The sequence below is a fragment of the Eretmochelys imbricata genome, chromosome 3, assembly GCF_965152235.1.
Source record: "Eretmochelys imbricata isolate rEreImb1 chromosome 3, rEreImb1.hap1, whole genome shotgun sequence".
Taxonomy (NCBI): domain Eukaryota; kingdom Metazoa; phylum Chordata; order Testudines; family Cheloniidae; genus Eretmochelys; species Eretmochelys imbricata.
The window spans coordinates 158,821,192-158,837,533 of NC_135574.1; the positions used below are offsets into that span (position 1 = coordinate 158,821,192).

A 16,342-nucleotide genomic window follows, 5' to 3' on the forward strand; every position below is an offset into this window, starting at 1 on the left:
ACTGAAATCACTTCAGACTGATGGATCTTGGAAGTGAGTAGCTCCCAGGAAGGTAGGAAATGGGAGAGGAAGACTCCATAGGGTGGATGGAGGGTGGTTTGGTGCATGCAGCGCAAGATCCAGTATAAGGGGTGATTCATGACCCTCAACCAACAAATCAAAATAGTGTCTGAGAGCTCACTAAAATGACAGTCCCTTTTTGTGGAGTCTGGACCTCTTTCTAGATATTTCCACTGGTCTTCAGGAGGTTTGACACTAGACTGGGTAAGACCATTATGCTGTCTACTGCTTTCCATATTTTCTCTTTGTTGTAGGAGTGTATGAGACAAGAGATCGGAGAGCTGCCACAGAGTTCCCATAAAACACAAGACTACATCTGCCACATCAAGAAAAGTTTACAGGGAACATCTGGCAATCATCTGGCCTTCAGTAATGAGAGTTTGAAACTATTCCTTTTGGTCCTGAGGCAAATCATAGAGCAGTTGAAGAATAGCTTTTGCAACTGAGATGGTCCAGGCACTTAAGTTCTTTGTTGGAGGTGGTTGATCTGGACCAATACCACCTATTCCTTTCATTAACAGCATCAACTACCAAAGAGTTAGGGGTGGAATGGGAGAAAAATACTCCGAATCCATGGCCAATACATAGTACTTTTTGTCAGCATATGGGCGGAATGGTTGCCTGTTTCTCCCAAATCATACAGGCTCGTGATAGTAAGTAAAGCATCACTGACAGGCAAGGTAATCTTGCTCTTGAGAGGAGATATGCAAAATATTCACCAGGGAGCACTGTACTTTTATTTTCTCCAAGCAGTTCCACAAGGCCTCTATGATTCTTTTCCTAAACTTTTGTAAGGCCTTGAAGTCACCCATGGAGAATGGGGGTGGGGGCATAACCGTCTCGTCTGGTGAGGAAGAGGATTTGTTAGATGAAGGTGTCTCTTCCTGGGAAGAGAATCCTGAGGTGCCAGTGGCTGTTGATCTTGGTAGGTCCTCTTGCATGATGGCACTTATAGAATTGGCCACCATAAGGAGCACAAGGGGTCCAAAAAGAAAAATGCTGTGGGGGCATAAGGAAAAGGAGTGGGTCCCCAAAAATGTTCTTGCTAAGGTTGACAAGTCAGTCATCGACTGGTTTTTGTGGTCTCGTCCTTGGGATATACTTCAAAGGCGGAAGGTTGAATGGGAAGGTGGTGGAAAGCTCGATGGAAATGTCTGAGGCAATATCATCTCCTATCTCCAGTGGAGGAGCTATAGGTGTCAGTACCAGGGGTGGAGGCAGGAGGGAGGTGATGGCAGATCCTTCCCTCCCTGTATATTCTTGTACCAGAGTATGAGAATGTGTAGGGCACAGGCACAGACCAGCAGGCATTGCTGACAAGAATCTCTGATTGAAAGCGCATGGACATGCGCACATCTGAAGTGGAGCACGCATAGGGACAGTGACTCAATCTATGAGGTCATTCAGTCTATCTTTCCAAACTACAAGTTTCTAGTACTTGTGCTAAAGGAGACCTTTCAAGCTACTGGAAAATAACTTAGGTTTCCCATCAAGTTCAGTACCACAGAAATAGACTGCACAGATTATTGCAGTGCTCTTTTTCTAATAGGCCTTTGTCAAGGTTCCTTCCCCACTCTGAACTCTAGGGTACAGATGTGGGGACCTGCATGAAAACCTCCTAAGCTTACTTTTACCAGCTTAGGTTAAAACTTCCCCAAGGTACAAACTATTTTACCCTTAGACTTCCACTGCCACCACCAAACTTTATCTGGGTTCCTGAGAAAACGTAGTTTGGACACGTCTTTCCCCCCAAAATCCTCCCAATCCTTGCACCCCACTTCCTGGGGAAGGTTTGGTAAAAATCCTCACCAATTTGCATAGGTGACCACAGACCCAAACCCTTGGATCTTAGAACAATGAAAAAGCATTCAGTTTTCTTACAAGACGACTTTTAATAGAAGTAAAAAAGAATCATCTCTGTAAAATCAGGACGGTAAATACCTTACAGGGTAATTAGATTCAAAACATAGAGAATCCCTCTAGGCAAAACCTTAAGTTACAAAAAAGACACACAGACAGGAATAGTCATTCTATTCAGCACAGCTCTTTTCTCAGCCATTTAAACAAATCCTAATCTAACACATACCTAGCTAGATTACTTACTAAGTTCTAAGACTTCATTCCTGTTCTGTCCTTGGCAAAAGCATCACACAGAGACACAGACCCTTTGTTTTTCTCCCTCCTCCCAGCTTTTGAAAGTATCTTGTCTCCTCATTGGTCATTTTGGTCAAGTGCCAGCGAGGTTACCTTTAGCTTCTTAACCCTTTACAGGTGAGAGGATTTTTCCTCTGGCCAGGAGGGATTTTAAAGGGGCTTACTCTTCCCTTTATATTTATGACAGCCTTATTCAAATTGTGGTCCGTGGACAGCTGACTAGTCATACGGCAATGGCTCTCCCTCTTTATTTCCAGCTGTAAATCACTAAAAGGCAGATAAAAATACATTGAGTGAGATTTTCAAAAATGCTCACTGTTGGCTTAATTCTGCTTCCACTGAAATCAATGGGAGTTTTTAACACGGACTTCAAGGGAGCAAATGTTGGCCAATGCTGATCAATTTTGAAAAATCCACCCTAAATACTTTCCCAATACTACTTTTTCATATAAGTGTAATGCGATGCCTCTCAATGGCTTGTTGACAGCAGGTATCAAACCCAGAACTCTGGGTCTAAAAGCAGAAGCCTCTTTTGCCTGAGAAAAACGACCCAGCTCTGTTAAGTTGTAGCCAGAAGCAAACTCATCAATCTGTATGTGTGGCCCAGGTATTAGAGGAGTTCAAGTGTCATAATGTATGATTTAAATATGCAAGTACTGTAATTTCCACTGGGATGTTGTAAGATCATAAATCGGAGGCGGGGTATATACATTCTACAAAAAAGTTTCAGAACTCCAGAGTTACAATTACTACTGTGAACATAAATTCTGAAATTATTAGATAGATACCTTGGACACAAACGATGCAGTAACAGTCCAATATTCTTTATTATGTCTAGCTGTATTTGCAGAGACAACTTGAAGATCATATGGATTATAGGGAGCCTTAGGGTTGTTCCTGCTTCTTCTGAGACAATATACATATTCTCCACTATCTTTCAGTAATAAAGGTCTCTGTTAGCAAAGAATAAATACATTAAGTTACTGCACAACTTATTTTTCATAATTACAAATTGATTATGTACTTTACCATAAGTGGATTATAAATTAAAACAGACTGACTAAAAACAGAATGGTGAATAATGTCATCAGAATTAGCTGGGAAATTACCTATTATTACATCATACAGCTCTTCAAGTAACATCAATCCAATTATTCTTCTGTTCCATGACAGGAGAGTTTTTAAACGTTCACAGATTCCAAGGCCAGAAGTGACCACTGTGATCATCTAGCCTAACCTCCTTTATAACACAAGCCACAGAACTTCCTCAAAATGATCCTTAGAGCACACCTTTTAGAAAACATCCAATCTTGATTTTAAAATGGTCAGTGATGAAGAATCCACCACAACCCTTGGTAAATTGTACCAATAGGTAATTACTCACACTGTTAAAAATGTACACCTTATTTCCTGGCTGCATTTGTCTAGCTTCAACTTCCAGCCATTGGATCATGTTAACTCTTTCTCTGCTATATTGAACAGCCCATTTTCAAATATTTGTTCCCCATGTAGATACTTATAGATTGTACTCAAGTCACTTCTTACTTTGTTAAGTTAAATAGATTGAGCTCCGTGAGTCTATCACTATAAGACATGTTTTCTAATACTTTAATCATTTTGGTTTCTCTTCTCTGAACGCTCTCCAATTTAATAACATCCTTCTTGAATAGTGGAAACCATAACTGGGCACAGTATTTTAGTAGTGGTCGCACCAGTGCTAAGATAAAATAACCTCTCTACTCATACTTGAGATTCCTCTGTTTATGTATCCCAGGTTTGCATTAGCTCTTTTGGTCCTACCATCATAAGATGGTAGCTCATGTTCAGAAGATTATCCACCATGACCCCCACGTCTTTTTCAGAGTCACTGCTTTCCAGGATAGTCTCCTATACTGTAAATATGGCCTACGCTGTTTGTACCTAGATGTTTACATTTAATATAGCTAAATGTAAAAGGCATATTGTTTGCTTGCACCTACTCCATACCTCAGAGGTCACACCAGAAAGCCACACATAATGGGCTACCACAAAGCTCTGTACTCACTGCAACACTCTTCAATGTCTATATAAGTGCTATGCCTGAAATGAAGTTTCCTGTATCCCCTCCTACATTCCAAATCAAAATTTCATTTACCAAATGGCCTTCATTTTGTTACTATATGTCTATGAATAAGGAGCATCCACTTAGCCTAGCAACTAAGGCTTTTTTTTTTCTTTTATTCAATATTCCTATTTTTTACTACCATCGTTACGCCTGGTGGTTATAATGCTAACAGACACCAGCAGCCTGTCTACACTAGCACTGCCATTCTAGCTTCTACTGGTGAAGATGTAATGGCGAGAACTTTAAAGAAAAATGCAAAATACCAACAAATTAAGGGTCAATGGTAACAAATGTGAAAGAATCAATCAGTGAATAACTAGTACTATGAAGCACATTTTCCTGACTTCCTGCAACAGTAGTTGACCTTTTGAAGCTGATCCCAGTTATATAAATGTTAGCATTCAAAGATCCAGATGGATGAAGAGGTGCCCCTTATTCCTGCACATCAGATTCCTGGTCTACACTGAACTTTTTTTTTTTTTTTTTTAAACATTTTTGACCACTGAACTACCACCAATGCAGCTGCATTGGCATCAGTAACCATTCTATACAGGGGAAAATTTCTAATGAAAAGAGACTGTTTTGTTTTGTTGTTGATAACAAAGAATATTTGCCCCATTAGGACTTGCATAATTTGCTGTTCTGCATACACAGGCCCAAACTATGTCCGGCTCTGTAAGAGTGCACTTGATTGAAGAGAGAACACAGGGAGGCCTCTTACCACCACTACTGCACTTACAAAGGGACAGACATATTTTGGCTGTCAGAACTCCAGTGAGTGTGAAGAAATATCTGGCTAAATATCTCACAGTACAGGAGCCACACTGGCTTTATTAAAGGCCATCTCTTACTATGCCCTCCCAGGACATTGGAGACAAATATAGCACTGCCAGGCATCACTATTCAAGGTGTCTCTCTCCTTCCACTCCCCAGAAGGACTCTGCCTCTTACAAGGCATAGGCTATATTACTTGTGATTTTAAAGGTTTAGGCCCCAATCCTACCAATGCTTTACTCATGCTGAGCATTCTGTTCTTCTGATTTAAGGACAGAATTATGTTCAGAGGGGAAAAAATAGGCAAGGGAGAACTATTTTAACTAAATTTACATTCAATCCTCATTTTCACAAGGCAAAATTCAACAAATAAAGAAAATTACCCTAAGTGCAATCTTCTGAATTTTAGTCACCTTCGTCTCTTCAGCTTTGTATCCATGTGGTGGTAATATTGTTTGCCAGCCAAGTTTGCCTCTCAGCCTCAAAATATGCTTTACGACATCATCATCGAATGGTTCTGGTGGGGGGGGGGGGAAGGGGAAATCAATTTTTTTTTTACAGGAATCTTTTTATATTTGTAAGACATACCCAAACAAGGTACATAGCTGAGTAAAATAAAATCAAGGAACAAATTCACCAGGGGGATGAATACCCACAAATTAATTTGCATTATGAGAATAATAACTGATGGTAGCATATATCAGATGAAAGTACTGTTATTCCCACCTTATAGATACTTACAGATCCATCTATGTACTACATTTCTGGACTGTTAGTTATATACAATAAACCTATCATTAGAAACACACAACACTGAACTAATTAAAGCACAAATTCACAATATCTTGCAGCCATCACTAACAAAAGGATAACATATAACAAAAGTTAAAGGATATCTCTCAGTTAGTCCCCTAATAATACCATACACACTACTCCATATTAATGTGAGACTCACCAGGGCAGGTTAGTGAGCTTTGTGGTTTATGGAGTGCTAGGACTATTAAAAGTAAGTATGCTCCCTGGGGCCAATAGGGGATCACCATGTCTCTCTCTTACTCCTTCATGAGAGCTGAATAAGGTCCTGAAATCAGGATAAGGCATTTCTGTGCTCCTTCTCCTGATGAGGCAATTGCTGTAGGGGAGGGTTGGGAAACGCTAAGCTTACTGTCACCATGGTGCTCAACTGAGATTACCAGGAGTAGTGAAAGGAAATTGGCAGTTGAGACTTGAGCAGCGCAGGGTGACTTTCAGAAAGACCAACCTGTCTCCTCATTCCTCTCTTCTCAATGGATATAAGCCCACTTTGGGGGGAGCTAGTCTGCCTTCCTGTTCACTGGGATAAGCCAGCCTCAGCTCCTCCCCAGTCTCGGCATTATTAGGAGGGCAAATGGGTCAGAGCTAAGGCTTGCCTATGTCCATCTACAAGACAACAGTTGCCATTCTTAGCTCCATGTGGTAGAGTTCAATGCCTATGCAAGCAAAACAATGGTGGGAAGAGAGAAGTAGGAACATAGAGGAGGATTGCTGAAGTACACATTGTTCTATTCAGACTACACCAAGTTTTCTTAATTCCCATGGTGAAAATGCCGGAGCTGCCCCAAATTCAGTAAGGTTATCCCTGCCAGGCCCCCAGCAGTAGACGCTTCAGCAGTAGGGTGAGGATCCAATAGTGGGGAAGAGGAATGGGAACAGATAAGAGGTTTCTTAGGGTATGTCCACACTGTAACATAAAGCCAGGTCTGTGGGACTCTAGGCACAGGCTTGGTATTTGTAAGCTCATGCTTGAGCATCCACACTGAATACTGACCCTAAGATAGAATTTCTGAACGTGGGTCTCACACTTCCATGTCCACACTGCACTACGCAGACGTGAGCCAAACCAGCCTATATTATGCTGCCAAGTGACCTCAGCTGTAGTCACTCTAGTCCGTTGTTCATGGTGGATTATGAGAAAGCTTGACTGTCCATCCCATGGCACTTGTGAGGAATTTGTCACAGCCCACAAACACATCCAGCTGAGATGACTTTTGAGTCTGCATTCTCCCAGCAACCAGTGCCAGCCACATAGAGGAGTCACCATTTGAAGAACTTGTCCTACTTGCATTTTCTCTCCTGTGTCAGGAAACAGGCAGAGCATCCAAGAGATACTGGTGCACATATTGGTGGCATTTTCTGACCTACCAAAAGGCATCTGTTGGAGGAAGAGGAGGACAATGACAATACAGATGCAGCAGACTCCAACTGCCTGAGGCTGCTCACAACTCACAGTATAGCTGCTAATGCCCCCTAGGTAAACTGGTGCTTCTGGAGCAGGGCCACAAGCACAGACTGTTAGGATCACATTGTCATGCACACCTGGGATGACCACAGCTCCAGAACTTTCCCATGAAGAAAGCAACATTTCTAGAGCTCTGTGGAGCAGTCCTCCAGCATCACGACACACACAAGAGCAGCCAGGCTGCTCCAGAAGTGGGTTGCTATAGCTATCTGGAAGCTAGTCACTCCTGACACAGCCTTTGATTACCAATTTGGTGTTGACAAGTCGACTGCTCGGGCTGTGGTGCACAGGTTTCCAAAGCAATCAGGTATGTGATCTACCCAAAGGTGATGAGCATGAACAATGTCCCTAAGTAGTTGCTGACTTTGAGACAATGGGGTTCCCTAATTGGACCATGGACATTGATGGGACTCTTGTGCTTCTTGAAGAGGGCAAACTATGGACACGAATACATAAACCGCAAAAGGCACTACTCCATTGTTATACAGGCTCTTGTCAACCACTGAGGCTGAATTATGGATGCCAATATGGGCTGCACTGGAAAAGTTCATGATACCAAGATTTTCCTCTGATTGAAATTCTACTTTCCTGGACAGGCGGGAACACTATTCCCACCAAATGATATTATCATAAATGAAGTAACTTTCCCCACTGTTATTCTAAGGGACCTCCAGAGACCTCTTTTGCCTGGGTTTACGAAACCATATCCTGATCTTGGAAGCCCTGACAAAAGAAGATTTAGTTACACTCTCAGCAGATGTAGAATGGTAGTTGAATGTGTGTTTGGCAGAAGTAAAAGGGGTGTAAAAAAAAATACAGGTGACTTCATGGTAAGGGTCTACTATAGACCAATAAATCAGAAAGAGGAACTGGATGAGACATTCTAGAACAAATAAATATCCAAAACCTGGTAGAAATGGGGGACTTTACCCAGATATCTGCTGAACAAGTAATATGACAAAATAGACCATTTCCACTAAATATTTGGAATGTTGTGGGGACAACTTTTTATTTCAGAAGGTGGAGGAAGTAACCTGGGAGACAGCGATTTTAGACTTGATTCTGACCAAAAGGGAGGAATTGGTAGTGAATATTAAGGTGGGAGACAATTTTGGGTAAAAGTGATCATGGGGTGATAGATTTCATGATTCTAGGGACAGGAAGGAGAGAAACAAAATAAGGATAACAGACTTCAAAACAGACTAACAAAAACTTGGAGAACTGGTAGGTGAGATCCCATAAGAAGAAAACCTAAGGGAATTCAGGACAGCTGGCAATGTATCAAGGAGTCAATATTAAAGGCACAACTCCCGATGCCAAGGAAAGATAGAAAGATCATAGAATCATAGAATATCAGGGTTGGAAGGGACCTCAGGAGGTCATCTAGTCCAACCCCCTGCTCAAAAGCAGGACCCATATCCAATTAAATCATCCCAGCCAGGGCTTTATCAAGCCTGACCTTAAAAACTTCTAAGGAAGGAGATTCCACCACCTCCCTAGGCAACGCATTCCAGTGTTTCACCACCCTCCTAGTGAAAAAGTTTTCCTAATATCCAACCTTCAACAAAATACAGAAGATGTATAAGGTAGCAAAGGAAGACCATGAAGTACCAGATGGCAGTTCTGCGGTACCAGGGGCTGGTCAGATGGTGTCTGAGAATGGTGCAGTACTAGTGGGTGTTGCGTTTTCTTGGTTGTTGGAGACCTGTAAAATTGCTCTCCGAAGCGTCCTTAAGGATTCCAGAAGGCCCACTAAAAATGGGCAGATAAGGATAGGTTCCCCATGGATAATCAGAACTCCTGATCCTAGAATGTCTGGTAGCATCCCAAGAGGCTTCATCCAAATGCTGTCTCAGTGAGTGGTGCGTTGAAAAGGAGCCCTGAACTGAGACCTCAGAGTCTGAAGAAGGCTCATCCCTTGGGCTGAATGGTGGCACCTCAGACAAAGGTGCAAGTACCCTACACTGGATGTCCAATCCCGTCTCAATCCATCTAGATGGTACCGGAGTAGATCACTACAATGAGACTCCAGTACATGCCATAACTGAAGTTTTAAACCTGAATTGTCAGAATGTTAAAAGTCAACTAAGAACCCAGACAGTCATTTTTAACCTGAGAACTCAAAAATAATCACATATTTTTAACCCTATAATCAAATTTACTTCTGGTCTAAGAAAGTGTGAAAAATGTCAACCCTAAAGGTTATTTGCAGAAAAAGTCATAAGCCACTGACATGTCTTTCAGAATTAAAGTGCCATCTTAACTAGAACTGTCCCACAGAATTTTTATCCAAAAAGTAGATAGCTGTCCCCAAAAAGACATTGCGACAAATATTTCTGGGTTACATCAGTTTGCATCTGGAGTAACTCCATTTTTTTCAATGGAGTAACTGAGAAAATAATTTGTCTGGGATACTAAGATTTACATACCTGTTCTATCATAAGAGTAAACCTTTTCCCTAATAGGTTTGTTATGTGATGTTCCAGCTTTCTGTTGTTTACAGATCTTTGTGTGGCAACTTGGTTCTGAAACAACTGTTTGAATTTCAGTTTCTTTATCATCGTCTGTAACAAACAGTTTAAATATATAAGTATTATGCTGCTGACAGTAGATCATGAGGCCTCACTTGTTTTCTGAATAAAAGTTACAATTGTACAGTTAATATATATTCTCATTTACGTTTATGCAATTTATATTTTTTTCAAATAACATTCTAATTTAAATGTATTTTTAAAATATCACTATGTAAAATCTAACATATTCACAGTAAAAAGTTTTTCTAAAGAACTATAAGTACTCCTCTTCTTCATCACAATGAATGCACTGGAAATCCACATTAAACTTCTTTTGCTGTTACAATGGAACAATCAGTATTAAAGTGTACAGTTTGAACATGTATTTTACCTTCAACATTTTTGAAAAAAATAAGAGTGTTACTCGTCTTTTTATATTTTGCTCTTGCATTTAACCTTCCTTCGGGTTTGATTCTACTTGCAGTCAATGAGAGCTGTGACTAATATATTAAATTAAGGATTAATTTAATAGATTAAAGATTAACTTTTTCATTTTTAGAGAGAAAAAGAACCCAGTCCCTACTTCTTTAGGGGCCCAGTTCAGGAAAGCACTGAAGCATATGCTTAAGTGTATCCCTAATAAGCAAAGACCTTAAACATGTTTAATCAATCAGACTTAAGCACATTTAAAATAAAACATGTGCTTCAGTGCTTTGTTCAATCATTGAATCATGGCATGCCATCACCATGGGCCCAATTCTGCAAGTCACTTAGCACCCTCAATTTCGCTTAAAAAAATATCTGCTATAGTCCCTTGGTTCATCAACCCTTCCTTTCAGCCTCATTTAAGGACTGGTCCAAAGCTAATTGAAGTCCCTGAGAATGTTCTTCCCCTCCCCCTCGCCTCCAAATGAGTTTTGGCTTAGGACTTAAGTGCCTGATTTTCACCCACCAAAGTTAACTGCAAAACTTCCACTGATTTCAATGATGCAGGATCAACCTTAACATCTTGGGAGCACCACAAGTTACCGAAAGCCATGAAGACCAGGAGGTGCCATTGACTTCTTTTCAGAACTCTTCTATACATTTTAATGAAGCTTTTATTCTTTCCAGAGATGATTTTATTTTGTATTTATTTAAAATACATTTGAAGGGAGGAAGGTGGTATTTTTCAGCCTTTGGGAAGACTGTTATAAACTGTATTTTTATCATCCCCCTCCTCTCAGGAAGAAACCTAAATTCAAGATCACCATAAAATATCTTCTCACCTTGAATACACCGACTTAGAGAAGGTTTTACATAGATTAGAATTAGACGTGCATGTAATTCTGATATGTGGAGGTAGATTTATCACCTGGATAAATATATTTTGTAGCTGATGCTTTGAACTGTAAAAAAAAAAAATGGGAATCCTCTCTCTTGGTGTGTTTTCAACAAATAAAGGGGGTGGGGGAAGTTACCTGTATCGTAAAAAATTTTCTTTGAGTTGTGTTGCACATGTCTATTCCACTCAGCTGTGTGCATACATAGTGCACCTTGACCCGGAGAGTTCTGTGTAGCCAGACCTGTCCAGTTGGAACATGCACCCTGCATGTCTTAGTGCCCCAGGCCAGTCTATAAAGGGTGGAGCCATCCCAACCCTCCTTCACAACTGAATCATGATAGAATAGACTCTGAAGCGGAGAAGGAGAATGGATCGTGAAACAAATATGTGCATGCATCTTAAAAAACAGCTACTACACAGGTAAGTAAGCATTTTTTTAATCTGAGTGCCTACAAAAGTCTATGCCACCTCAGTGATTCCCAAGCAATATGGAATGGTGGTGGGGTTGGGATTCTATCTGAAGAAAGACTATAGGATTGCTTTCCCAAAGTTTGAGTCAGCTCTGGAGGCTATGCTAATAGCACAGCGCTTGGAGAAAGGATGCACTGATGAGCAGGTCACTGCTCTATGGATGTCTTCTGCAGGCAAATCTCTCAAGAAGGTAAGGAAAGTTGCTGGTACCCTTGTGGAATAAGCTGACACTTTTGAAGGAGGTAGTGTGTTTGCTATCTCACAATTTGTGGTTATACATGAGGTTATCCAATGAGACCATCTTTGAGCTGAAGCCTCCTGTCCTTTCATACTGTCTGCACAGAATATAAATAGACATGGAGATGATCTAAAAGGATTTTGTTCTGTCTATATACAAGAAGTGGGCATGAAAGACACCCTGCGTATGAAGCCTTTTCTTATCCTTACATGTATGCGGCTTAGGGGGAAAGGTGGATAAACAGACAATCTGGTTAATGTGGATACTAGACACCACCTTTGGAATACATTTTGGATGGAACCTCACAAACATTTTGTCTTTAAAAAATATATAGTGTACAGGGGCCTCACCAGCAGAGCCTGCAGTTCACTGACTCTCCTTGCAGAAGTAATAAACAGAAGAAAGAAACTTTTTGCTGAAGGTGGGCCAAAGAGCCTCAAATGGAGTTCCCATTAGAGCTAATAATACCAGATTCAGGTCCCAAGGAGGAACTGTCTGTTTGATGAGGAGATGGTTATGTTTTTAAAAGGGATAGCAGAATCTACTATAGGGTTAAAGAACACTAGTCATCATGGGACAGGAGGATGTAGAGCAGAGATAGTAGCTAAATGTACTTTTAGAGAGTTAATGGAGAGTTCCAATTCCCTACAACAAAGCAGATAAAATATCCTATATCTTTTCTGATGAGGGGAGGAAGCTATGAACCTCTGATCAACACAAGAAATGTTTCCATTTACACAGGTAAGTATTCCTAAATAGTTTCCTGCTGTTCAAAAGAATCTTCTGGACAGCTTTAAAAAACACCCACACACCACCCCAGTCCTTTGCAGTACAGTCCAGCCATTCAACAGTCAAGCTTTAGGACTTGGAAAGGAGAGAAAATACAGTATATGTCCCTGTCTGGAGGAAGCGTTAGAGGTAACTGAACTGAGAGTCTGTGTACGTCTGAGAACAAGTGCTGTCTTAGCCAAGCTGAGGCTATCAGAATCATCTTACTTCAGCTGGAGTATAACCCTGGAAATGAGTGTTATGGGAGGAAAAGCATAGGTCAGACTGGAACCTTAGAGAAGGAGGAATGAATCTGTGAAGGAACCTGAGCTGTTACCCACTTTGGAATAGAAAAAAGAGTCATTAACCTGTTTCATATCTGCTTTCTTCGAGATGTGTTGCACATGGCCATTTCATTCTTGGTGCATGCATGCCCCAAGCACAGTAATCAGAAGATTTTCCCTCAGAGGTATCCACTGGGGCAGCTCAAGCATCCTCTGCTGCAGCGCACCACTGCATGTAAGGTGTGAAGCACTGAGCGGCAGCCTCCCAACCCCCACAGTTCCTCCCTGCTAGAAAGCCTCCAATGCAGAAGGCTAGGAAGACAAGTCATGGAATGGACACATGGTTAGTAATCATTTTTTCTTCTTTGAGTGATTGCACATGTACTAGTGTACATATCCTGAGCAATAGGAAAGCATCCGTTAGGGAACCCAGACTATGACCCTGTAAGAAATAAAACTGCTAGCATTCCTGTTGTATCTCATTACAAACAGATCTACCTGGGGAGTTCCCCAGATCTGGAAAATGGATCTGGCTACATCGGGATGAAAGGACCACTCGTGGCGACTCGCAAATGACCTGTCTACGTGATCTTCCAGTTCATTCTGCACTCCTGCAAAGTAAGCAGCTTTGATACGGATCAATTTGGCAATGCAAAAATCCCATAGATAAGTTGCCACTTGGCAGAGCAGGGATGAATGTGCCCTTCCTTGTCGAGACAGAACACTGCTGCTATGTTGTCTGTGAGAGTGAGCAGACTTTTTCTCTGGACACGGGGTAGGAAAACCTGGCATTCCAGCTGGATAGCTATCAACTCCCTGACATTTATGTAAAGAATTAGGTCCTTTGCATACCATAACCCGAGACTGAAGAGAACCCAGATGAGCAACCCCCCCCCACCAAACCGGGGCAGATGCATCCTCTACTATAATTCGCAATGATTGAGGAGGGACTAAACGAACTCCTACACAAGTATTGACAAGGTTTGTCTACCAGCCTAAAGTGTCTAAAATGTGAAAAATACATGTTTTCCAATGGGAATGGCTCAGAAAAAATACTGAAGCCAGTCAATCTTGTAGAATCCTGAGATGCAATGTGACATACTGGACTGCATATGTTCAAGAGGCCATGTGTCCCAGAAGCCTCTAAATTCCATGCAGCTGTGATTGGGTAAGTCTTGAGATCTAAAACAATGGATCGAATAGTCTGAAACCTTGACTCTGGAAGGAAAGCTCTAGCTGGGGTAGAGTCCAACACTGCCCCTATAACTTCTATCCTCTTAACTGGCGAGAGGATAGACGTTTTCTGAATTGATCAACAGACCCAGTGCCTTGAAAGTTGATTGGATGAGAGTTACATTGGACAATAACTGAATCCTGGAATGGCTTCACACAAGTCAGTCATCCAGGCAGAGATAAACTTGGATTCCTAACCTTCTCAGGAAGGCAGCTACCATCATCATACATCGGATTTTATAAAAATCCAAAGCACTATTGATTGGTTGAAGGACAGCACCGCAAACAGGTAATGAGATGACAGGAATCTGAAATATTTTCTGTGGCCTTGATAAGGATACCTATTTCCATGTGGTGATTTAAGTTGAGGGTGGCATACCAGTCTCCAGGGAGGGGATAATCAAAGCCAACATGATCCTGCAAAACTCTCTTTTTTTAGATATTGGTTGAGTTGATGCAGATCTAAAATTGGCCTGAAACCCCCTGTGCTTTTGGGATTAAAAAAATATAATCCCATTCCTCTTTGACACTGAGGAATCTCGTCTATGACTCCCACCTGGATGAGAAATTGAACCTCCTGTAGGAGAAGCTCCTTGTGAGAATGGTCCCTGAAAGGGATGGGGAAGGAGAATGGGAAGGAGGGTGAAGAAACAAACCAAAGAATGCATCCAACTTCCACTATGCATAAGACCCATTGGTCCAAAGTAATTTGGGACCAAGCACTGAAGAAATGGGATAGACTGTTAACAAAGAAAGAAGAGAGACTGGAATCATGAAAACTGGTCTGGCATCCTCACTCAAACCATCAAAACTGTTGCTTAGTACCCACAGGGCACCTAGATGGATCAGGAGTCCATCTGTGCCTATAACTCCTACTCTTTTTTCCTCAATAGGTCCTGGCAAGGTACAAAAGAAGAACAGTATCTGAGATGGCTGAAAAGCCTGCAAAGTCGGCCAAAGTGAAGGAAATCCATGTCTGGAATGGATAAGCAAAACCTTACTCAAGGACCAAGAGCTTCCCCAGGGAGCCCAACAAGGCCAGTGTGTGCATAGCATGGGTGGCCAGTAAGAAACTCAAAGGAGATCTCCCACAAGGCCAATGTTGATAAGCCCTACTAGAACAAGATCTCATGTGTTTACCTGAGAAATAAGACAAGTGCTGAGATCGCCTCGATCTGCTAGGTAATGGTCCTCTATTGCAGTATTTCCCAAATTGTGGGTTGCGAGACATGTTTCCACCCCTCTGCCCCAACGTTGTCGCTCCCACAATCTCACAGACTGGTATGCAAGAACGGGACCAGAGGAGACGATGAAGCGGCCGCTGTGGTGCATGAGATCAGGCCAGCTGCTGGGGAGTACGCAGAAAACACCTGGGGGAAGACACTGAGCGCAGGGGAAGGACAGGACTCAGAGCACATGTACCAACTGCTGGGGGCAGGGGGACAGAACCCCTGAGCAGAGGGTAGTGGTGCACAGGGCACACACACACACCCAAGTCTCAGTAGCTCCCTTCACTCCCCATTCCAACACCTTCTCCTGTCCACATTACTGCAATACTGGACATGCACAGTTGGCTCTTGCTTGGCTGTATTCTGAGACTTTATAACTTTTAATATAAATTTAGGATCAAAATGACATGTTTGGAGTAGCAGAATGATCAAAAACAGTTTTTCGTGCTTCTAATTTTTCAAGCACCTCCCCCCCCCATGCTGTCCGCAGTGGTTCATGACCATGAGTTCCAATCTCAAGGCAGACTGTCAAAAAGCAGGGCAGACATCCCAAACTGGTTGTATGTTCTATAATTAGATTTCAACAACACAGTAACAAATATGAACTCCTGAAGCACAAACAGTTTTACCATGAAGTCACAGACCGTTCTCTTGGGCATTCCAGTCTGTTTTGCTACCCAGGCAAGTTGGTCTTAGTGATAATTGATTGCTATATACCAGAGATCATAAAAGAATCAGGTTGCTTCCAGGCCCAAGAGACCAGTAACCTACCCCAGGTCAATTGGTACCTTTGATCTCACACTAGAGACAATGCTGGTTTCTAATCCTATACCAAGCTAAGGATTTATTAACTAGGAAAAAGAAATGAAAAAGTTATTTACAGGTTAAAGCAGGCAAACATATATACACAAA

General features: G+C 41.7%; 1 protein-coding gene across 1 annotated transcript in view; it reads right to left on the reverse strand.

The window, feature by feature from the left end:
- DNAH14 (dynein axonemal heavy chain 14) overlaps nucleotides 1-9,986 on the reverse strand; it is a 448,557-nt gene extending 438,571 nt beyond the window's left edge. The window contains 3 exon segments of the mRNA XM_077812193.1: nucleotides 3,003-3,167; nucleotides 5,476-5,609; nucleotides 9,800-9,986. Coding sequence (XP_077668319.1) covers nucleotides 3,003-3,167; nucleotides 5,476-5,609; nucleotides 9,800-9,986 — 486 coding nt within the window.
- Between the last annotated feature and the right edge of the window lie 6,356 nt (nucleotides 9,987-16,342).